Source organism: Branchiostoma belcheri, unplaced genomic scaffold (assembly GCF_001625305.1).
Source record: "Branchiostoma belcheri isolate BF01 breed outbred unplaced genomic scaffold, Haploidv18h27 scaffold221, whole genome shotgun sequence".
NCBI classification, from domain to species: Eukaryota; Metazoa; Chordata; class Leptocardii; order Amphioxiformes; family Branchiostomatidae; genus Branchiostoma; species Branchiostoma belcheri.
The window spans coordinates 262,156-286,059 of record NW_017803725.1 but is presented as its reverse complement, the minus strand read 5'-3'; the positions used below and the strand labels follow the sequence as shown (position 1 = coordinate 286,059).

At 40.5% G+C, this 23,904-nt stretch overlaps 2 protein-coding genes across 2 annotated transcripts in view; both read left to right on the top strand.

Moving 5' to 3' along the window:
• The first annotated feature begins 1,574 nt into the window (after positions 1–1,574).
• Positions 1,575–12,260, top strand: LOC109470384 (tumor necrosis factor receptor superfamily member 16-like). Its single transcript, XM_019769322.1, has 13 exons — positions 1,575–1,729; positions 2,796–2,898; positions 3,896–4,083; positions 4,667–4,769; positions 5,362–5,556; positions 6,904–7,188; positions 7,442–7,534; positions 7,862–7,888; positions 8,103–8,165; positions 8,444–8,515; positions 8,894–8,956; positions 9,255–9,323; positions 9,860–12,260. The coding sequence occupies exons 1-13, from the start codon at positions 1,700–1,702 to the stop codon at positions 9,895–9,897; spliced, it is 1,329 nt and encodes a 442-aa protein (XP_019624881.1). The 5' UTR covers positions 1,575–1,699; the 3' UTR covers positions 9,898–12,260.
• Positions 12,261–22,367: 10,107 nt separating this feature from the next.
• LOC109470381 (hydrogenase maturation factor HoxX-like) overlaps positions 22,368–23,904 on the top strand; it is a 14,415-nt gene continuing 12,878 nt past the window's right edge. Inside the window, exons 1-2 of the mRNA XM_019769316.1 lie at positions 22,368–22,748; positions 23,378–23,506. Of these exons, the coding sequence (XP_019624875.1) occupies positions 22,368–22,748; positions 23,378–23,506 (510 nt within the window). The remainder of the gene's footprint in view (positions 22,749–23,377; positions 23,507–23,904) is intronic.

Here is a 23,904-nt window from a genome sequence, read left to right as displayed (position 1 = left end):
ACCGACCCTGTGCCGTTGGGAAAGGCACTTTACACGACTTTCCTCAATTTACTAAAGTGAGTTGTCCGTTCGTGCGTTTCTCTGTTGTTCGCGGCAAAAAAAAAAAAAACAAGTTGAAAAAACGTACTTGAGTGTCCCATCGCCATGTCTTGTAATAAATGTATTGTTGGAATAGAAAAACAAACATGCAGGTAAGGACGAGTGCATGTAACGGACACGCCCCCTGCCCGATACAATGTCAGCGGTGACGTCACTGAAAAGAAGGAACTTTCACTTTCGTACGGCAATCATATCAACGTCCGTCTTCCGTTTTTGTCCGCCATATGATCGCGAGTTCCTCTGTAGGCTGTTCACAAGGAAGCTTGCTGCAAGTTCGTCTACAATTAACTCTCAGTGTTGTACATCTGATATCTACAGGGTGAGTATGTGTGTACGTTTTCAATGAGGCAGTGTAGTATATGTACGTCCTGTAAACCGTTACCGTTGTTCGGCAGATAGGCTGTACAGTGTTCACTAGTAGCCGGCTCAGTACAGTAGCCTTCGAAATTCTTCACTGACGGTTTCACAACTGTGACAAGCTAAACTATGGACAACTGGTCTAAGCTATTACAGGGAAGCTTGCTGCTGCAAGTTCGTCACCAACGCTCATTCTTGTCTCGCAGTGCGGCATATACAACCTAATCTCTCCCAGACTAACTACGCTGGCTATGTATCGGAGAATATTTGCTAGGGGCGTTTGACCGCCTTGGGGTTTGACTGGGAAAGAAACAACCTTCCCGCGGCCGGACTTAAATAATTTTACTCCTTTTTTTTACCGAATTCTATGATCCGTATTCCCGTAGAAAGGCCTGGTGGAGGCTATATACAACCTGCAAACACGTCACAGTTGTTTAGCAGATAGGCTGTAACAGTTACAGTTGCAGGTCCAGTTTGGCTTCTTCAGTTTCATACCTGTGCAAGGCTAAACGGCGGGCCGCCGTAGTACGGTTTGGTTAAACCTTAAATCTTTCAGCAACAGGTGTCTGATTTGGGCTTCTCGTGTTGGTAATTTGGCGCGTCGTTAGTCGGGTAGCCGTTTTCGCTTTGTGCGCCATGCCACTGTACATACAGAGTCGTTCTTTGTGTCCAGATGGCGAAAATTTTGCATGTTTTGTTACTTAATTCTAAATTGTGCCTTCTCAATGTCATATGGACCGTCAGATGATATTCATAGCAGATTTTGCTTCATTTTGTTCTTCCGTAACTTGCAATTTTGAATCGCTAGAAGCGATTTTATACAGGTAGGGTGTTGAGTATATACATACGGTATCCTGCATTGTACGTGTTGTTACTATGGTATTGGCGGCTTCAAAACGGGGAATCCCCTTCGTCACAAGCACGCACGTCATAACATCAACAAGTATTTGGGAAAAACACGTCACCGCTATTAAATCGCAGTGATATTAATAAGGATGTCAATTTTTGTCTTGCTGGAATTTTTTTTACGTATCAAATTGTGATTGAAGTGTCTTTAGACTCAGTATGGCAAAAAAAAAGTTCATGTTCACGAGCGATCCATGATCCTTTTCGCGCGCCGGCAGTGACGTCATCGGTTGTCGAAGAAGTCTGCAGAGCTGAGCTGAGTTTAGTTTTTTAGTTTTACGTAAATTACGCGAATAACAACGCATGATTTTGCGTTTTTGTGGCGGCTTGAGCAGCTATGCTATACCAAACTAGTCTGGTATTTCTGGTAAGTTTTTGAACCCTCTATTAAAATTATGTACCGATTTCGAACCCGACCCTCGACGAATTCAGTGGGCGGTGAAAAAGGGGGAGGGGGGCAATTTTTTTTCCGAGTAGAAGATCATAAATATTCCATGTCAGAAAGATATTTTTCTCGGACGATTCACAGCTCGTCCCTCATGATCGCGGCGGTGTTTTCCCTCGAAGTTTTCCCCAGGCGATTCCTGTCCAGGCCCGTTGTGTCAGTGATTCCGTGATGGGACGTTTTGCCTTTTTTTTTTTCTTTTTGCCTACTAGTAATTATGCCAGGATCCTCAAGATTTTTCAACCTTACAGATTCTTGCTTGCTGGCTTGTCACCAAACAGTTTCAGCTTTAGGCTTCTTCGTCATTGAGTATTCATCCTATTTGGGCAGTTTGACTGTCCTTCTATCGAATTCCATAGATAGTATATCAAACAACCCCCCTCCCCCCCAAAAAAGTGGTGGATTATACGTATACTGAGGTTTGACTGGAACTGCAGGAGGGGGTGTCAATAGTATGTAGTATATATGGATAAAGTTAGAATATGTCACAGTAAATGGGATTACAGTCGGGGTCTGTTGACTTAATATATGCAGTATAGTAACTTTCCTGGTGCTTATTATTGCTACCCTGGATGCCAAACTAGTATCGGGCCGTTAGCTGTTTTCCTTCGGCAGCCAAGAGCCCTTTGCCCACCTATCTAAATTACCGCTACGGGGGAGTTGAGCCAGAGGGGTCTGTCCGGCCCTATTATCGTTGGTAGGGCCAGCCAAACTCCCCCCGGGCTAGACTCCCCCGTAGCGTTAATTTACACCAGGGGGTGAAGGGCTCTTGCAGCCCAGAAAACGAGTTCTGGCTTCCAGGGTAGATTATTGCCATTTGTATGATACTGTGGATCATGTAGTAGAATGGAACCATCCTTTATTTTATCTAAAGTGTAGTCTGTAATGTGTTTTTTCAGGGATTTAATGCCAGGTCTAATTCTCCACCTGTTGAATATCTGCATGGTGTACATTAATCTCTAACTGTCGTTACTTGTTCACTTCTCAGATTACTGCATGTTTCCTGCCTGTGTTTTGTTCTGCTGCACCCGTCCATGAAGCTGCACCATCTCAACAGCAAACTTGTGATTTTTTCAACTTATGCTCCGCAGGTAAGGTCTTATAAAATGAGGGCCTTCTTGGGGGGATAGTGATTAAGGATTACGGAACATTTTTGCTGCCGATTATGTTATGAATTACATTAAATTCTAAGAGCTGAATACGACCAATTACACGCTACATCTAATATGCAAATTACTATGATTTGGGGTCTGCAGTCTACAGATTACGAAGACTAACAAGGCTGAGGCAATAAAAATCATTGCCAAGGCGACGACTGAATGATATATATTATTTCATGTGGTGGAGCTAGCAATCTACATTACAATTATCAGAAAAACATATTTCCCTATGTTATAAAGACATGCACGTAGTGAAATTTACAGGATGGGTGGAGGAGGTGTGGGGCAATATACCAAATACATGTATAGGAGGAATCAGCCGTTCTTCCCCAGCAATATAGATTTTATGATGACATACTTACTTACTTTACTTTGGTCGAGTTCCTGCTAGAACCAAACTGAAAACCATCCTCCACTTCACTCTATCCTCCACCAGAGACTGGATTTTATGTCTGGTCTGAAGTTGTTACTCCTTTGACTTTTTTTTTACCTTTTGTGGGTCCCAAAAGGACGGATAATTTCTTTTCTCTCTGTGACCTGTTTGAATATGGTCTTTGGCCAAAGACAGCTGTGCTCTCTGTCCATGGTGTGGGGAGAAGACGGATGACCACTAATTAATCATGCCAGGCAGCTGGATGGGTGGCACGTGGGCACCCCGTGTAAGTTACCTGCTTGATGCAAAAACCACATGGCCGAAGGTTTCCTCCAAACCAATTCCCTGGGGAACGCATTCGTGTAATTTTTGAAATTCTTTCAAAGCGATCGTAGTACTTACACAAATGCCTCCGCCCCAAAGGCGTCGCCAAAAAAGACTGATTACGCCTTGCATGCAAAAAAAGAGCATGCAAAGCCTGCTGTACGGTGCACTGTGTACAGATGTATACCCCACAGTGTCTGTGTTCATGTTTAATCTGTACCCCCCATACAGGGTCCTACTGTAACACTCAGACCTCCAGATGTGCCCCATGCCCACCCAGAACCTACCAGCCCCCTCCCCAGTACAAAGTGGAAAGATGTATACCCCACAGTGCCTGTGTTACGTCAGACTCTCTGCTGCACCATGACATCAAGGATGGAAGGACAGGAGTGGTCCTCAGGGAAGGGAACAGGACTCATGTATGTTTGTCTTGTGCTCTCACATTACCAGTATAGGTTGTCACTGTGTTTCCAGTGCCTTTTGTTTTACATCTGTTGTATATATCACCACGGTATGTACATGTACATGTTCAGTAAACCGATGCATTAGATACATACTAGTAGTCATCTATGTCAAAAGTTAAGTATGAAAAGTCACACAGACTTTTCTTGGTGTATTTTGTGAGGGAGAGTAATTTGGCAGCCCTAATGAAACTAACTTAGATAGTACCCAGGCTAATTATCACTGTTTAAACAGGCTTATATTATAATTCCAATGATGTGGAGGATCCTTATCAATGAGGATACATTTTCTGCTAGACTAAGGTAAGTCTTTGATACCAAAAGTCCATTACCCAAAACTTAATTGTATTATTTTAATACTTATATATAGTGATTGATGAAAAGTTAGAAAACTGGGCTGTTAACAGAAACTGTTTACAATGTTTTGGATTTGTATTTTCTGCTTAATATATATTCAAGTAATTGAAATTTACCTTAAAAATTGTGTGTGTACTTTCAGCAAGCTTATATAAGAAATTCTGTATTTTGTTGCTGTTTTAAGGACACAGTTTGCAAGTGTGAAGCTGGGAAGTACTGGAACGAAACAGAGCGGGGATGTCGGCAGATCACCAAGTGCAAAGTAGGCGAGGGGGTCTCCATTATAGGTAATGATTTTCTCATAAGTTGTGACTAGGCTGACTGTATCTTATATGTATCTCCATATACATTGTATCTTATATATAAATCTGGAAATGTTTGCCGTGTTTTTTTTTTATTTCATGGTTTTTCTGGCAACTCCAAATTCATGACTCTACAATTTACTATAATATATACACATTTCTGGTACATTACTAACAGTGCTACAGAATTGCTTTAACTGCAAATTTAAATGCCATAAAAACCTTCTTTCTACACCTATACTGCAATATCCCCTCAAAAATTAATTTTTTTATTGACTGTATTACTGAAATATGACTTTAGGAACAGTCCTAATGTTATTATTTTTAGCGTTTAACATCTCCCTACAGTCATGATAGCAACATCCTTCTAGTAGCTGTATTTTTGTCATCATGAGGGTAAAGGCTTAAAACTTTATGACAACAAACTATTGATCCTTCTCAAGTTGAAATGTCCTGAAGCCTACATTGTAAGTCACATAGAAATCTAACGCCAGCAACGGGTCATAGATGTAAACTAACATCGCAGATGAACTTTAATTGGAATATCTGTTCTGTTATTTTGTTTTGTCGTTCACAGCTGTGGCCACGTACGACACCAAGTGCACGGCGTGCCACCCCGGGACGTACTCAGACCAGCTGTCTGCCACCCAAGTCTGCACGGTGTGTACCGACTGTAGGGACCTACAGAGAACAACACTCCAGCCCTGCTCACCGGGACAAGATGCCGTGTGTGGGGCCTTACTCATTCCTGCTACAGGGCCAGGGGAGCTCAGTATGTTATATCGACTTGTTTTTTAAATGATTTTATTCACATATCTATGTCCATCACATAAGCAACTGTATATCCTACACATAAAATCTTTCACTTTCGATGAGAAATATGGTTTTATTTCAGTACAACGTAACTGTGCAGAAGTTTGTTCTAGATCTACAACTCACTGGTGGTAAATGCGAGACACTTTGTTTTGTCATGAACAAATTCTTAACACCTACATTGTACAATGTACTACCATGAACAGTCAAAACAAAAGTCGCTGCATTGATCATTGATAAACTTCCTTTTTTATCTCGGCCGCCTGAAGCGGCCGAGATATTGTGCTCCAAAATATGTACGTTGGATGGTTGGATGGAATAAATCTTGTATTTCGACCGTAGAAAAAAAAACCCAATGAAACCAATTACTCTGCATGTATACTTTACTTTGTGGTGTCGACCTACCGGATGATAGTGTCGTTATTCTGATACAACGAAGTTGCTAAAAAGAGGAAATGCTGTTTACCACAAAACCATTGTTTTATATCATAGTATGCATTTAATGTTCTAGAATTTCGCTAATAGCTGCTGTAATTGGACCAATAAATCAATGACATAAATTATGTACATTAACCTTCCATATTTGCTTCAGTCGCAAGATGTCGCTTTTGATTGGTGAATAAATCACTGTGACGCAAGTAAATATTCACTTGAAATGAGAAATTACCGCCCAACAAAACGGACCATTAGATTCCCAGTGCTGTATTACTCTTTTGTTCTTGTGGTCAACTTGTTCTCTTTGCTTGAATCGCGTAAAAGACCAAGGAAAATACAATGAAATCGGCAATCGCCGAGCCGCGCCCCGATCTGCCGCCGCCATCTTGGATTTTTTTGGAAAGCTGCAATTTGGCCCAAACCGCTAGAGGGGGCGAATTAAAATGTTTAATATATTCGGTCTGAAGTTTTAGTAGCTCTAGCAGTAGAGGAGAAGTTTGATAATGCATAGAACGGATAAAATAGAATAAAATTAAATGAAATAAAATAAAACAGAATAAAAAATAAAATGAAAATAAATAAAAAATAAATAAAAATAAAAAAATAAAATAAAATGAAAATTATTGTAGTGGTTACATATACTTAACGTTATATTGTATTTAGCAATGATCATTTTTCACTAATTCCATTGAAGCAAATGATAATGGAAGCCAACTTATTACCCTGTTTGGTGTTACAGGTATGAACATACTAGGTAATACATTCTTTCCTCTCTAGCAGTTACACAAATCTATGTGGACATCCTCCAAGAACACAAAACTACATGGCCAGCGGCCGAGATAAACTTTTTTCAAAAGTCTTGTTTCCTTAGTTTCCTCAGAAGAGACGTCACCACCGAAAGACGACTCTCGCAGCGTGCCAACTGGAGACTCTCTGGAACCGGAAAACAACTCTCCAGTGACAACAACACAAGCCATTGGAGGGAAGTCACCTCGGCCTGTTGAACTTCTCCAACCAACTCAGATAGCCATGATTGCCGGGAGTTCTGTACTAGTAGTATTCTTTATTGTAGCTGTAGCTGTTACAATTTTTTGTGTCTTGGAGAAAAGGCAGCGAAAAGCAGCAAGCAACCGACAAGCCAGACCAGACCCAGAAGGTGTGTGAATATATACCTAAATCAAAAAACGTTTTACAATTTTATAATGTGGTAGCACCTCTTTCATGGCTTATGAAGAAAAAGAAGTTTAAAAGAAGTTATGCAAAGTTAGGGTTATCATACACCCGACACGGTGACCTGAAAAGAAATTGGTGCCTTAAATGTGTTGAATCTTTGATGATAAAAATGTTTGAATGGTAACAACAAATCTCACCCATCAGTGGTTTTACATCTGATTCATGAATCATCACAGGAGGGTCTCAGCTGGAACATCTGATGGCTGTGCCAAACAACACAGTCACAGGGCGGGAAAGTGATGCTGGGGAGGAGGAAGATGGGGATGAAGGTGAGTTTCATCTGTCTCCATCTCTTGGCATAAACAGCTTTTCATGACTTGTATAGCTTGTGCAGTGATATGTAACTTGTAAGGACAAATTTTCCTGTTGCATTGTAAATTTCATAATCATAATATTATTATACATAATAATATGCTTCATTGGGCAAGACTCTTTAACATACATAAGCAGTTACTTGTTCTGTAAGACTTTTTTTAGGAATGAACTACAAAATTAGGTTAGCTGTTAGTTACTTCACCTTTCATACCAGATTTACACAGGAAAGCTCAAGAGTGTCAGTAAAGAATGACAAAATTTATTCAACCTTCCCTTTTCAGAGACGGACCCTAAAGAAGCTGCATCAGGTTAGTATCTATTTCTGTGCTTACGAAGCTTAGGTGACAGTTTCGTACAAAATCGTATATAATTGCAGAAATGCAGTCATGTTGGTAGTGATATGGTACAACTTAACATGTAATTCAGCTAAATGGTACTTTCTATAATTTTGTGCTCCGATTTGGAGGAATGTAGTAATCTTAACAGCTAAAATGAAAATTTTATGATTATGTTTCTTCGCAGCTGCCGGCTATCCAGTTCAGGACACGAATGACCCAAAAGACAATGAGCGAGATCTCTCTCTGAGTAAGTTCTTACCTTTCTTTGCTGTGGAAAGCTGTGACAGTCATTATCATGCTTTGAGAGATGAAGCCATCATTGATGAAGTGATAGGAAAATTCCAAATATGCCATGTACAATTATACTTGTTCCAACTGTAGCCCATCAATGGCACCTGTGCAACCTTCACTCCACCAAACACTGTAACAGTAGTCTGGACTTGCATCTTGACTTCTATGAAGGGCTCGTAATAACCCATGTCCTGACTTCTGATGAACTAATAATTAATAAATTGTAATTTCCAGAGGAAACTAACGACGGTCTGGAAGAAATCCCAACCAGATCAGAGGGAGCAGAAGGGACAACCTTCATAAAGGGTAAAACATTTCTCAAGTTAGATGTTTGTATAATGTGTGGAACAAGAGTGTGTTTGTTGCAGTCAGTTGTGGCATCATCTCTCTACGAAAGCTTGATGGCGTTATATATTAGGTGTAGTGCGTCTATGGTTTACATGTGTGCCAGAAGCTCTGGGTACAGAGTAAGTTTTTCTAGTCACCCAGGGTATTTATTATTATTGTTGTAGTCAGTGTGACTGTATGATACCATCTATCTTATGAAAGCTTGATGACTTAACATAGTTAAAGATATGATTAGTGTATGTGTCGGTTTTGTTACTATGAGATGTGGATTAACCTGAAATGAACTTCAATTTTTCTTTTTAAAGCACCTTGTAATCATCTTGTCTGTCATTTTAGATGCTCGGTCTCCAGTCCAGGACACCAAAGACCCAGAGGGAAACGAGAGAGACCTGAACTCAAGTAAAAACTCTCTCATTATCCTCTATTTCTTGCATGTCATCTGATGTTTGTGTCACATAAGAAAACGAGGAAAAATGTTGATACAGTATATTCAAATCAACTAACTAATCACTAGAGGTGTTAGGCCTTAAATCAGGAACCAAACAACATATCTTTTTTATGATTACTGTGTCGTAACATTGCCTCCCATTATCAATAATCATGGTGTATTATCAATATCGGTTGAATGTGTATTATCAATGATTATTGTGTATTATCACTAATCGTTCTGCATAATCAATAATTATCATGTCCACAGAGGATGCCACATACGGCCTTCAGGAGCTGACAGAAGATGGTGACATCACAGTAATAACTTCTCTGAGAGGTCAGGTTCTGAGTAATTACCTCCGTGTACGGAGGTTTTGTTCTTGGTGTCTCTGTTTCCGCAGTTATTTCCATTTTGTTACGTATCAAATGAAATTGTAATTTGTCCTAAAAGTAATGTGTGATGCAGGGGAGGGGGGGAAGAGACATTTGGAGTCGTTGGACTCCTTTTCAACATCAAAATCTAGTACCTGTTGCCTGGGTAACTGCTATTTTGATAATTCTTATTGCCTGGATCCCAACCTTCATTGATGCTCCTAACTTAGATAATACAAACATGATGAAACATGGTGAATTGCATTTAAAAAGTTAACAAGGTAACGTTACAAAGTAAAGCATGACTTGGCAACAAGCACAATTTTGTAACAATATTGTAAGCAACTAACTTATCATGAGAAAAATGCTACCTGGATATTTGCAGTGCTGTTCTAAACTCCAGGAAGATTAGCTACAAATGACGTAGACTCTGTATGAAAGTTAATGAAGTTTATATAAAGTTACTTCAAGTGATGTAAGACTTGTGTTTTGACCCTACAGAAGAGGAAGAGGATCTGTACAAGGAGACACTGGTGTAACCTCAGAGGCTGCTGTATCCTGTCTTCCTGCAGTTACAACTGATGGCCATGGACACTTTGAACAGTATTTTCCCAGAGATTTGTTCTGTATTTGAGCAGTATTTTTCTAGCCTGTTATCTATCTGTATTTATTCCTCAGGTCAACGTTACAAAATTTGTTTTCGAGAGGATATTTCATTTTGATAGGGTTACTAGAAATGAAATAGGGATACTTGCCCGGCTAGAATTTTTTTACAATAAGTAAGTTTTACTATACACATGCAGAGTGAACCATGAAAGATAGTGGACAGGAAACCTACCGTCCTGGCTTTCCCAAGCAGGCAGACATCCATCTTACGTCCATCTTCTCTCTGTTCACAGTGTTCAAAATAACCTTCTGCGTTATGCATTATGCAGGATGGTTTTCAAGATTGCAAAAGACAAAATTATACAATCTGCAATTTAGTAGATTGAAAAAAATCAGGTTTGGGATGTAATGATTTTAGAAAGTTGTATAAAAAATTATATATAGTATGGAGGCTTAATTTATTTGCAGAAAGTTTGACTCATCTACAATTACACATTGGAGAAAAGTTTTTCGACCACAGGTTCAGGTAACGGTTGTTTAGTACAATTTGCTAGACAGAGCTCCATATAATTTGATTAGAAGGTAAGAAATGTGTTTTTTTTTTAGATTGGTACAGCTAGTCTGTTTGCCCTGCATTATGTTGATAGGGCTTCAAATTGACTGCTTTATCTGCTTAGCGCTTAAGTATAGGACTTACAGTCAGCACTATCAGTGGACAAACCCCTGCTGCTAAGTGCTTGCACCACTGTGTGGCCCATTAAGGGCTATAGAAATGGGGGATTCCCCAAAAGCTGTGGGAAGGATTTTGCTCTAACGTATTATATCATAATTATATGGATTGGCGCTGGAGTTAAGTTGGATGAACTAATACAATTTTCCAGGGTCTGACTTCCATAGGCAATATTACATAGAATTACAAGCCATGTTAATATATTGTATTTATCAATGTTAGAAAAATGGCCAATTGTCCATTAGAAGTGGCCAGCACTTCTCTACATCACCCACAATTTTAACAAAACTGGCCTTCCAACAAATAATGATTGTGCTTTTTAGATACTCTATGCGGCCATCACTGTAATCTGGTCACCTGTCGCATGGGCTAATGGGCTGGGTAGTTTCCATGTTAGTCAACATTAGAGATCTTTTTGTCACTCTGGCCACCATAGATAGAAAATTGAATCCCACACAAGCAATAATTAGCCTGGGTGCCATCCGATTTGTGTTTCGGTGTTGCCATTACAAATCGGATGACACTCAGGCTAAGCAAACAAATTACAATACAATGCTTACAGTACTAATGCGATTGTGAACATAGAGGAGAATTGGTTTGTTTGTTATTTATCAATTATAGATGAAGTTCCCTGCCCAAAGTGTCTTATAATGCACAGTGCTTGATGACGGTGCTAATCAAGGTGTAAAAAGATTTGTCCACTTAGTCTTGTAATCCCATGCAAGTCTTCCTTTCTGCAACTGAAGATGACATATAAGTTCATAAGTTGTTTTTTTTTTTTGTTGCATAGTTTATTTTTCATAGTTGTTGTGAGTGCAATAGGGTTCCCTATAGATGTTTGGGGTACTTTGCTTTGGCACTAAATTCTTGTCAAACTGCTGCTCTTGCCATAGTATTTTTCTGGTTGATGTTTCCAGCATTTCAGCCCCAGACCATGTTTTTTTTACTCCATGCAGTTTTGTGATAGTTTCTGGGTTTTGAATGCTTGCTGTCTAGAACATGGTATAAAATCAGAACAGAGCATAATAACAAAATCTTTGTTAAGTTGAAGAAAGTAACAGAGGCTAGATAATTATAACGTAAATGTTGTAATTTTTATAATTGTATGATGAATTTTACTTGCAAGTGTGATCCTATGAATCTATACATTGTATAATCATAGATTGTCGTTCGGTCTGATATAGCTATACCATTGTGCTGCGTGCCTGCAAAGCTGCTGTGTTATGCCGAAGGGTGGTTATACCAATTATACTGATACAGACGATTCTGTCTTTTGAAAATGTTGCTTAATGCATTTTGATGAGCAATGTAATATCTAATTTCCAATGTGCAAAGCACGCACCATGATTTAATGCCGTAATACTATGTAGAATGTATATCGTGAAAGGTTTTGATTCTAAGAACTTAGAAAACATAGTTAACAAGATGAACTAAGTTAGATATTGGGTTTTAGACATGTATTAGGTTACTGGTTATTACGATACATGTAGCTTTTATAATTTTATAAAGTAAGGCCACACCAATTTAATTTGTTGGTTCTCGGATTCGCCTCTTCATTTTTTTCTGATTTGACAAAAAAAAAAAAATTCTGGTTCTGAATCAACTAAAAAATGCTCATATTTTGCCCCCAATAGTTGAGGAAATTCTTTTTCTTCCTAGTTGTTGCAGTTTTTTTATCTGTCAATGCAGTGGCTTGATTAAAAGTTCAAAATTTATACTTTAAATTTTAACCCAGCCTTTTTTGTTGACTTCATGGCCGATATCGTAGCATTTGGGGCTATAATAGGATGCCTAGACCTGTTTTTATTTTTTTTTTCGCCCTGTCGCTTCATATTTTTTCTGAAAAAATCCGAGAACCAACAAATTAAATTGGTGTGGCCTACGTTTTGAATGTTGCGGAACTTGGAGCTTAACATGTAAAATTGTCCTAGTTGTACATATTGCATGTGTTTAGTTTTGCTCAGTGGTCTATGTTTAGTTGTCTTATTTTCTGTGCTATGTTTTTACTGTCATTACTGCTGCTACCCAGTATGTATTGCTTCCCAAGGAACTACATGTACCATCAAATCTCCTTGTATAATTCTAGTGTATGTAATAATCAGCCCAGAAGTTGGATCATGATCAGTTAACCCTTAAAACGTCATAATAAGGAAACATAATCATGAATGCTGCACATTTAACTGATAACAGGAATACATTTTGATTCATTCTGAAAGCATCGCACATTGTGTGTCAGAGTACTCTTTTCCTTACGCATGCATGTTGTTTAATAATGTTGAACATACTGGTTTAAGAGTATATAAGGAGGAAATTATTACTGGTATCATGGCCTCTCTACATGTGGTACGTCTGGCCTGGGCTCCATGTTAGCTAGCGACAATAGGCAACCAGCGGTTAACTATGGAGGACAGCACGCAGGCTACTGAAGCTCCACAGAACTCAAGAAATCTGAGTACAGTGCCGACAGATAAATGCCGCAAAAGGCCAGCATTTGCCGGCTTGTCGTAAAAGCCGCTATTTATATGTTTTTTGGCTGGAATTTTTTATTTGCCCGTGCGCACTAGCTTGGGGTTTTACAGAGGATGTCATCCATCATCATCATCATATCTTGTCTGCCCACTGCTCCAGCCAGTCCAGGGCTTCCTGGTTTACATCGTACAGGTCTCGTTTGGTGACAGATGGTCCTAATTCGCAGTCCTGTAGGATGTGTTGCATGGTTTGGGTAGGGTGTCCACATGGGCAGTCAGCTGAGCTCACTCGTCCCCATTTTAGCAGATTGTCCCTGGTCCTGCCCACTCCACACCTAGCTCTGTTCAGAGCGGCCCATTTCCTTCTAGGCAAATGGGTACCATATGAGGTAGAGACTCACATGGGCTCTGTAGAGCTTCGTTTGGAGGAGAAGGGTCTGTAGTTCTCCACTGGTCCAGTCGGTACGTGGCAGAGTCCTTGGGGTACAAATCCTGTACGACCATAAAACTCCTTCTGGACTTAAGTCTTCTGCTGATGTGTTTGTAATGGTGGAGAGGCTGTCTTGGGTCTTGTTCCTCTAGGAACTTCTGACTTCTAGAGTGAACCTCTAATATTTTACTCCGGAGCAACATGTTTATATCGATATATGTATATCGATAAATGCATAATTTTATATGCACACACACACGCATACCCATACACACACACACACACACACACACACACACATACACACACCAGTGAAGACTTGCGCGTCTGCTGCTGCTTCTTCTGCTGATGTGCCATGGCATTTCGGTCTCGATCTTCGTTCGCTACCGACGGACTTCGATGCAGTTTTGTCTCCGCAAGAGGGACTGGTTTCTCGCCAGTTTCTGCTGCCACTTTATAAAAGTTTCTGACCAACACCCACAGACCTTCCACCAATCACCTTCACATGCAAACCAATCGACTACTCCGGATCCGCAAATCACGACACCAACGCTTGCCATGCGGCCAATCAGGTACTACAGACGTTGACTTTAACCACGCCCCCACTTCATGATGCAATCCCGACGGTCCCGCTGTCATGTTGAATAGCTTACTGTCAAAGTAACAATGTCGGTAGGCGTGGTATCGTCCTTCAATAACGTTGCCTTGACAACATATTTCTTAGATTACCGGGTTCAAAAAGTGCACACTGACCTTTATCTGACCTCCTCCATTGACGTCATGACACCCTCATCATATATATCATATTAAAAAATACATAAATAATATTTATAACAACATAAATATTTCATAGTTATGAATAAATTAACTCATAGTTATGAATATATCAATATAATCGATGTATGTCGTTAATTAGCTCATTAGCTACATTCCTGCATGCATCTGCATATCCTTAACATAATCTGCATACTCGTTAACATAATGAGGGTGACCTCTGACCTGCTCCGGCTAGAAAATGGGGTGTCTGCTGTCGACTATATACTACTCATACTGATTTCTGTGTGGCAAAAATGCGATATCACTGACAGAAAACGGCTGTTTGTTTTGTATCGTTCTAGCTATTTATGATTGGTACTTCAAAATTAGGAGACTGTTCACGTAGCTTATTTTGAGCGCTTTAAGTATGAAATGATGATGAAAATGTGCTAAGAAATGACAGTAAAAGTGAATATCAGACAGATTTCCTCTCCAGAATGCTTTTGTTTTGTCACCCTGAAATTGCATCCGATGTCTTTCAGACTCTAGGAAAACAATAGGACTGTTGCAACACACCATATCAGAGTCCATCTTGGCAAGCCGTCGGCTCCAATTAGACTTCACAGACATTTTAAAGTAAAAACTCTGAGTCACCAAAAATTCAGATAAGGGGGAATTGTCGCTCAGATTCTTTAAAGTCAGTCTCATTGGAGATAGTCAAAACATTATGAGCTGAGATAAAGTGCAGGTCATTCTCCGGGTCACCTCAGGGTCCTTCCCATTAAATGAACTGTTCCAAACTCACACCTGTACAAAAATAGAACATTCCAAAATAACTTCTGCCCAAAGCGACTTATTTGCCAAGTCATCCAAGTTTAAGATGGACCGTTCCCAGTTTGAAAACATTTAAACAAAGATTGTTTCATCTAGTCAAGAATGAAGTATTCCATTGGCCTCATGTCCGAAAACATTTCCACAAAAATACAACTTTTTTGTGTAATCAGCCCTGTCAAAAGGTGATCCGACTGTCTCACACTGCCACCTAGCAATAGTATTAAGAACTGCAACAACTTAAGTATGAAAGGTGGAACTGTATACATTGCGTGCCGCTCGTATGCGGCATTTTGGACAGTTTTCTTCCCCAAATAAACGTAACGGCCTGTAACCGTCAAGACACTCCCAACAAGTCTGTGGTTAATTGGTAGAAATAAAATGCTGTTAAGAATCTCTGAATCAGAATATCCCTTCTCAAAGCCTTCCTTTTACCAAGGAGCTTTTATCACAGAGCTTTTGAGATGAAAGCTCCTCCCAACAGTCTCCCGCCGCCATGTTGTTCTGGAATTCACAGTTGGCGCGGTCTGTGGCGCAATGCATCATGGGTGCCACCTGGTCATAATTACAATCATTAGCGCTACAAAAACCAATGTACGGCTGGAATCAGATGTTGTTGAGCCGAAACTGACGTTTATAAAACAACAACCACACCCCACAATAGATAGAAATGACAATAATATAACCAACGAAGGAAGGTTCCGAAAAGTGCTCTCCAAGCAGATCTTTTGCTGGCTGCAAGACAGCATCAAGTTGGTAAAACAGTATCATTGGCAGGTTAATTTTCAATACGCCATCCGGAGAAAAAATATGAGTACAAAAAAAAGCCTGCGTTAAAAACGAATAAAACATCAACAATTAGCCGAAGCCTAAACCTCTGCTTTTGAATTAAAATCTCAAGATATCAATATGTAACTAAGTGATTATATCATAATGTTACATTATATGTATTGATCCTCCATCGGCTATAAAGTTAAAATTTATCGTTACAACTTCCCCTAATTATAAACTAGATTCCCGAAGACGCATTTGTCCTAACACTTTTATTTCTTATGCCTATATATATTTCCTTTCATTTATTCATTGGCAAATACTAATTTACGTTGGATTTTGAGTGGCATGTGGCCAAATAGACAGATAACATGCCAGGGGAGTTGGTCCGCTGAAGGAGTACATTTCACACCAAAATTGGCTCTCCAGAAATGTACTCCTTCAGCCGACCAACTCCCCTGGCATGTTATCAGTTTACTGAACCAATTTCTGATCTTTTCAGCCCCTTCTGATAAGCCCGGTAGAGGTTAGATACAGATAGTCAATGAAGTAACGCGGCATCGCACAGAGCTGAGACGGAAGTGAGGTCAACTTCAAGCCAAGGACGCCGTAATATCCCTATATTTACAAATATGGGACAGAAAATAAAAACTGCCTAAGTGTGAGATATGCCATCAAAATGGAAAAACACTTTGGTGAACAGAACGTTTCTCCATCTTCCTGTTTCGATGTTCAGTGCATGGCAATAAATATAAAGCCTTGTTATAACTTGTACCAAGTCTTGTTTGAAAGCGTCCCAAACTGAAATGTTTGGAAGGTACGTTGTTTACCTTTCTCCCTTGTGTTGTGGAAAAAACTAAGTTTACCTGTTCAAAGTCACCAACATTCTTGGGTTACACCATGTGAGAGAATTCAGGTCATAGTTCATGCATGCTTTGCCTAATGCATTGTTCACATCAAATAGCTACTGCTTGTGTCAGGCCCCAAGGGCCCCACTGAGGGGAATTCTTTATTTCCAAGAAGGCACTGCGAGGAGATTAGGGACAAGAACAACATAGCGAAGCTATGCAGCAATACTAGAGCAGATCTAGAAACTAGAGACAAATAACAAAATATTAATTAATATACTTCATGAAAATGAGACTCTTTTTTGGATGAACGATAACTAAAATTGTATAATTTGTACACCGGGAGGGTCAACATCATTTGGCAAAGGTATGAGGTCATGGAACTCTTGTTGCGCATAATTTTGCACTCATTACAAAGATGGCATAACAACAACATGACATAACACTAGTTTTACTGGGTTTGACTTCTTCTTTTTAGGCAATGGAAGACGAATTTACCCACGTCTTCTATAATATGTGGATTCTTTGATTTTAGTGGTAAAATTGTTTTTTTTGTGGTAAGGAATGGTGGGGAAGTAAGGCAGCATTTTGGACACGGTGGTAAATAATTGATTTCTGATGTCGTCATAAAATGGACAGTTAGAGATGAAATGAATTTCGTCTTCCACTGCATTTGAGGAGCAATATTTACAAATTCTCTCCGACACAGGTAGTTTCATATATCGCCCTTTTTCGATTTCCAAGGAGTGGGCACTGATTCTAATTTTACTAATAGCGGAGCGCTGATCGAAGTCACAATGTTCTAGGTATTCAGTTTTACATTTTCTATAGAATCTGTTTTCCGGTATTAACAGACAAACTATGGAAGAAAGTTTGAATGTACATGTCTGAAAGCCTTGTCCTTAATACTTTATACATATGTTGAGGATCACAGGTTGTACTGTCAATATGCAGTAGGTAGGAATATCCACAGTGATCGAGGATCTCCTTCACTCGCTGTAACAATGTCCGTCTACGACTATATGACAGGGAATTACGTTGTAACAGGAGTGCGTCAACTTGCAGAGGGTGTGTATCGGTATTAAGTTGTGTCAAGTGTGTCCAGAATTTAACAGTACGCAGTGATATATCTAAATCTAACGGGAGTCTTCCTAGTTCTGCTCTAGCTGCTACAAAACTACAATTTCTATGAACCCCAAGTACATTCTTACAGAAACGGTTATGGGAACTTTCGATTGGTGAGGTCTCGTTTACAGGATCTTTTCCCCAGATTTCACACCCATACAGAAGTATTGGTTTGATACAAGCGTCAAATATTCTGAGCAGGCACTTCGGAGAGACAGAAGAACGTTGTAAAGATTTGAGACTAAACATGGCTTTCCTTGCTTTGAGTGAGAGCTGTTTTTATTGCAAGAGAGAAGCTACCGGATGAGGTAATATTCAGGCCCAAGTAGCAGTAGGAGTGGACTATGTCCACTTTGTCCTGTCCAAACATAAAACTTTGGTGTGGGAAAGACCGACCAGATTTGTTAAAAATAATAACTTTCGTTTTCTTTAAATTAACTTGAAGTTTCCATTTGGCACAGAAGTCTTTCAATCTATTTAGAGCGCTTTGCAGTCCTTTATCGGACTCGGAAAGTAATACAACGTCGTCTGCGTATAACAGACACGATGCAAATAAACTATGTAGAGAGGGCAGTACATCATATATTTTTATGAACATTGTTTCTTGGTATATTTTGTAGTTCGTGGTGCTATTTTTACCCTAATGAGGAAAACTTTTGACAATACCTCCGTCAAAAAGGAATGTGGGCATTTAAGCGAAGTCGTCTGACGTAGCGGCAGAGTGCTAGACTCGGAAAAAAGAGGTCCCGAGTTCGAGTCCTGACATGCCGCCGATCTTGTGCCCTTGGGAAAGGCACGACATTCCTCACTTTGCTCAGGTGAAAATGAGTATTGTATTGCCACATGTGTTGGTAGCGGCATTAATATAAGTTGGAAAAACTTGAGTGGGCCGTCTCCACGTCTTGTGAATATATGTTGGAATATAAAGAAAAAAGGCATGTGGTCTGTAAAATGTGCGATTATAATACTAATAGTTAAACCTATGAGACCGCTTCCCTCTTCTCTCTACCTCACGTACTTGCAGATACTGAGAAATTCGTTCAGATTGCAGAATACAATGGGAACCCCTCTGACATTGCCCATGACGTCACCGTGGCTGTCGCAAACGTCATCTGTTCCATTTTGATGGGGAAGCGCTATGACTACCGGGACGAGACGTTCCGAGAACTGTTAGAGGCTGATGTCAAGGTCTTAACTGAACTTGTAACTGGACAGATCATCACCGTTTTTCCCTTGCTACGGTTTATTCCCGTCGGTAGGTAGAAAACTGGGACATTCTATTCAGTCCATTATCTATGATAGTTGTAAGTAGCCACTCTTACATACAAATCATACAAAGTAACTACCCTTTGAACAACAATAACTATTGCCTCTTGAATAGCTTACATCAGATTGGCAGTTCATATATAAGAGGAAAGTTCCTGAGCTACTTTGTCACCAAAAACGCTCCAGTTCTGACTATTCCCCGGGTATTTTACAGTAAATTGAGCCGGCATCAATGCGTTGGAAGAGTTTCTCAAGGTCCAAAAGGTGATAAAGAAGGAGGTATCTCGTCATCACGAGAACCTGGATCGCGAGAACCGGCGAGACTTCCTGGACTTCTGCCTGCTGGAGGTTGAGAAGCAGGAGAAGGTGGAGGGTCTGACAGACTTACCAACATACCAAATATCTTTATAATCCATAAAGGCGTTCTGAAGTTATGCTGACCACAAAGTTGCGGAAACACAGACAGACAGACACACAGACATACATACATATATACATACATACATACATACATACAGACAGACACGCCAAAAACAATACCTCCATTTTTCATGGAGGTAAATATACTAATGCTGCGGGCCTCTTTATCAGACTGAGGCAGCTGATTCCACAGCCGTGACGCGTGATTAACGCTGTTACCATGCGACTGCCCTTTTAAAGGGCTTAATCTCCACCATCTACTTCTTACGTAATTTCATGAAACATGCTCGCGCTTGAACCCAGCTGTTGGGAATTATTTATTGCACGTCCGGATAAAATTTCCTGGTCACAAAACACCGTCGTGTCGTACGGACTGGCCAATCACCGGCCAGACCTTGACCCCGTCTCGCCCTGGTGGCGCCGTAAGGAAAACGAGCAACAACAGAAGACCGATCAGTTTTCCTCTATTCAGCTTCAGGCTCAAGACTTGGGAGGACAACCTCGTCTACACACAGTACAGTCCAGGTTTGTTTTCTTCTTCTCAGTTCTTCTTGTACATGTTTGTGGGGTTATGCTCTTGCATGGCCGATTGTTGTTGCTTTTTAGATGGCACTTTACACCTATTTTCAACCTCATGTGGAAACGAGTACCTAGCTTCCGTCTAGGGACGTCCTCTAGCTGTGTTTAAGGAGAGCGACTGTACAAGCACGTTAAACTATATCAGATTGTACTTACGAAACAGTAGGGGTCAAACCTTACAGTCCAGCATTACTGTACAAAATCGGTGTGTTCTACCTAAAAGACGCTTTACTACAGGTTATACCAAACAAACAAAATCGATCTTGGTCACCATCCCGTTTGCGTCTTACTAGTATTTATATTAGGCTAGCTAATTCATGGCCCTTGTTCATGACCGTACTTGGACTGTGTACGCTTTTGTCTACATTGCATTGAGTATGGTTGTGAGAAACGCACAACCCAGAAAGGAAAGGAGAGGGTCCAAGAATTAACCAAGCCGAAGTAACTAAAATTCCATCTGGGTCGTGTTTCTTTCACAAGGACACGACGTTGAGTGCGGCCAGCTGGAACTGAACCCGTGACCGCTGGAACCTTACATCGATATCTTGAATTATGTCACTTACTGTGGACCAAAGACGCCTCCAGGTTTTAGATTTCTGGCATCAGTAGCCTTGGTGCCAGAAGATTAGCGCGCTACTCCCCGAGTTAGCGACCGTTTCTCAGGCTCAGGCGGGGCTGCGGTATAATTTCCTTACGGGTATGTTGGCCCTGGAGCCAAGGCGCTGGCTAGCATGCTGGTCCGGGAGCCGAGAAGCTGCCTCGGTCCTGGAAATAGTCCAACATCGATATCAAGGCTATGTTGTCAGCACTGTGAATCGTTCAATGACACAGGCAAGCTTTTCCGTTTGAAGAACACCATAATTATGTACATTGCAGTGATTCAAACCTGAGAGATTCTATTACCACGAGGGTTATTGATCACTGTCTAAGTGTAGGGTTTATTATCATATAGCCAGAAGGCCTCGACCAATCAGAAGGCTCCATTTGCCATGGGCTATCAGGCCGTAACCTCAAAAGTGGTCAGTAGTCAGAATAATCGACCACTTTTTGGACCTTACCATTATACAGGGGGCAGGCAATATGCAATAACAATAGTGTTAGATTTGTAGTATCTATCTATCAAAAACGTATTGTAGTCCATTTTGAATAGTTTACTTCAAAATACAACACAAATAAAAAGATATAAATGAAATTTAAACAGAAAAAGACTAAACATAATTTTTGACATCCCCACTAAAAGTGGTACTGTTCCAAAGTCACGTGGTCACCACATATGATTGCCTAGATCTCTGGTTCCACGTAACATAAATTTGAGAAGTTTGGCAATGGAGGAATTTTATAAAGGAATTTGTGTCAAATAACTGTCAGGTGGATGGGCTATATGATAATAACGTTAATGCCCCGCCTTCTCCTCGGTGTATATGGTGATATAATCCATGGTCAGGTGTAATAACCACCTCATAAACAACGGTTTATTTGGTGGTTATCGCGCCTGACCAAGGGTTATCTCACCATATATACCTCGGGACGGGGCATTTGGGAAAAATTGACCTTTGGTAATTTTTGTTAATTGTCTAGAAAACCCCTGTTTCTTTTATTTCGGCCCGTAACCTTTGATACGTTCACGTGATACGCCATTCGACTTGACGGTACGCGGGTGCCGGTCTTGCTTTTGTTTGTCTCTTCACCCACCACCACTCCTTTCTCCACCTGTGTTTGTTTCGGAAAAGTCACAAATTAAAGCTTTTCCCTTTTTCCGGCCAAACTGTGTCTGATTTGTCTTATGTTCCCCGAGTTTTTGTAGGATAGTTAACCCTTTATAATTATTGAACCCTAGACTTGACTCGCTGACTGAGCGTGCTTGAGAATAAGGTTGCCTCGTTGTCGTAACTTAAGCCACAGTCTCTGAACTCTTTAATGTATCACTCGGTTAACCTAAATTAGCCCTTCTGTCCTTTCTGTGGACAAAAGAGACTCGGCAGTTACTAGTAATTAGATTAGGCAACCAGGCTACCATTTACGTACCCCAGCTAATTAACATAATAGCAAGTGTAAAATGGCCACACACATTACATCACAGCAATTTATGTCACATTTCTGACGTTTGATTGACTCTTGTTTACAACCTTGTGTTCTTCCATGTCTCAGGAATCCTAGGAAGATGATAATAAACGCCACCATGAAGAATCGCGCTACCTGGCGGTCCATGCTGTACCTGCAGAAGTCTGCAGTCCGCACAGCTGCGACGTCACTTCAGCTCAAATTCCTTTCCCAGCGACCATTGCAGCAGGTACCCCAGCAGCTGTCCCAGCAACCATCTCAGAAGGTATCCCAGCAACCCCCGGAGGTCTCCCCTCTCCCGTGGGTGGACTTCGCCGCTCCAGATCCGACAAAATCCTCGGGAAGACAGCGTAAAATCACCTTTCTGTGCAACTCCTTCAACGGGCTGTCCCAGCGGCTGTACCTGGAGCTGATATCACGTGGCCATCACGTGATTGTCCATGACAACCCACGTGGTGAGAAGATGACAGAGGTGGTAGAGGCAGATCAGCCGGACCTGGTGAGAAGATAACGTTAAAAACTTTACATGTGTTTATGAATGAATGAAGAAATAAAGGAACAGATGTGTTTTTCGATTGATGGTTTGTGTAGTTGCCTTAGGAATATAAAGTTTTCTACAGAACTGTATAGGTTTGTACAAAACCTATTCCCGTATTTTTTACACTTAAAAGTGTATAAAATACGGGAATAGGTTTTGTACAAACCTATACAGTTCATTTCTTTCTTTACTATACAGTTCACATTCTATTACAAAATGGCGTTCGTCCTCTAACCTGTTCAAATTAAAATATTAATTTTACATAATCTTACATGTAGTTCCAGGGGAGTGTGAGTATGCCTTCTGATTTCAATATGAAATTGGTGGTAGCTAATTCAAAGCCTTGTGACTGCATTTCTCACCGTCATATTTTCATTACTTAAATATTTTTCTTCATTATTTGTAGTTTTGAACAATCTATATGAACTTTTTTGTGATGTGTTTATGTGTGTGTGTGTGTGTGTGTGTGTGTGTGTGTGTGTGTGTGTGTTATTTTACAGTATGCTGCAGTCTCTAGATGTTCTGCCAGGGGGCGCTTTAGGACAAAGGGTTGAAGTGTGCCATCTCTGCTTGCCTTGTTGCGTTGTTAGGTGGTGTGCCCGTTCCTGACTCGCCGGGTCCCGCCCAGCCTGTATAACAACCCGGCCCGACCCGTCCTCATCGTACATCCGGGCATTCCGGGAGACGAGGGGCCGTCGTCCATTGACTGGGCGCTAAAGGTGGGGCTTGTTTATATGTTTACCTCCACAGAAGGAAAATATTTGTTTTTGCTCTGTTTCTTCTTCTTCTTCTCCACACATGTAATCTCGTTTCCCGCCGGCTGAACAGACACATCACGTGACCTAATACTAATTATTCCGCCCCTTTACCCTCTGACCCTTCCTCCTTACCCCCTGTAAGGTCATTCGTGCCTTAAGGCCGCACAACACAGTATTTATGCCAAAAAACAGTTACTCAAGCAACTGGATATGATTTTGAAAACGTCAGACGTTTCAGCTAGTATCCACTAGCTTTCGTCAGTGACTGAGAGACCAGAGGGGAAAGCAGGTTTATATACACAACCTGTTGATTGATATGACAAATAAAGTGAAGACTAAATTTTTTTTTGGAAGTTACG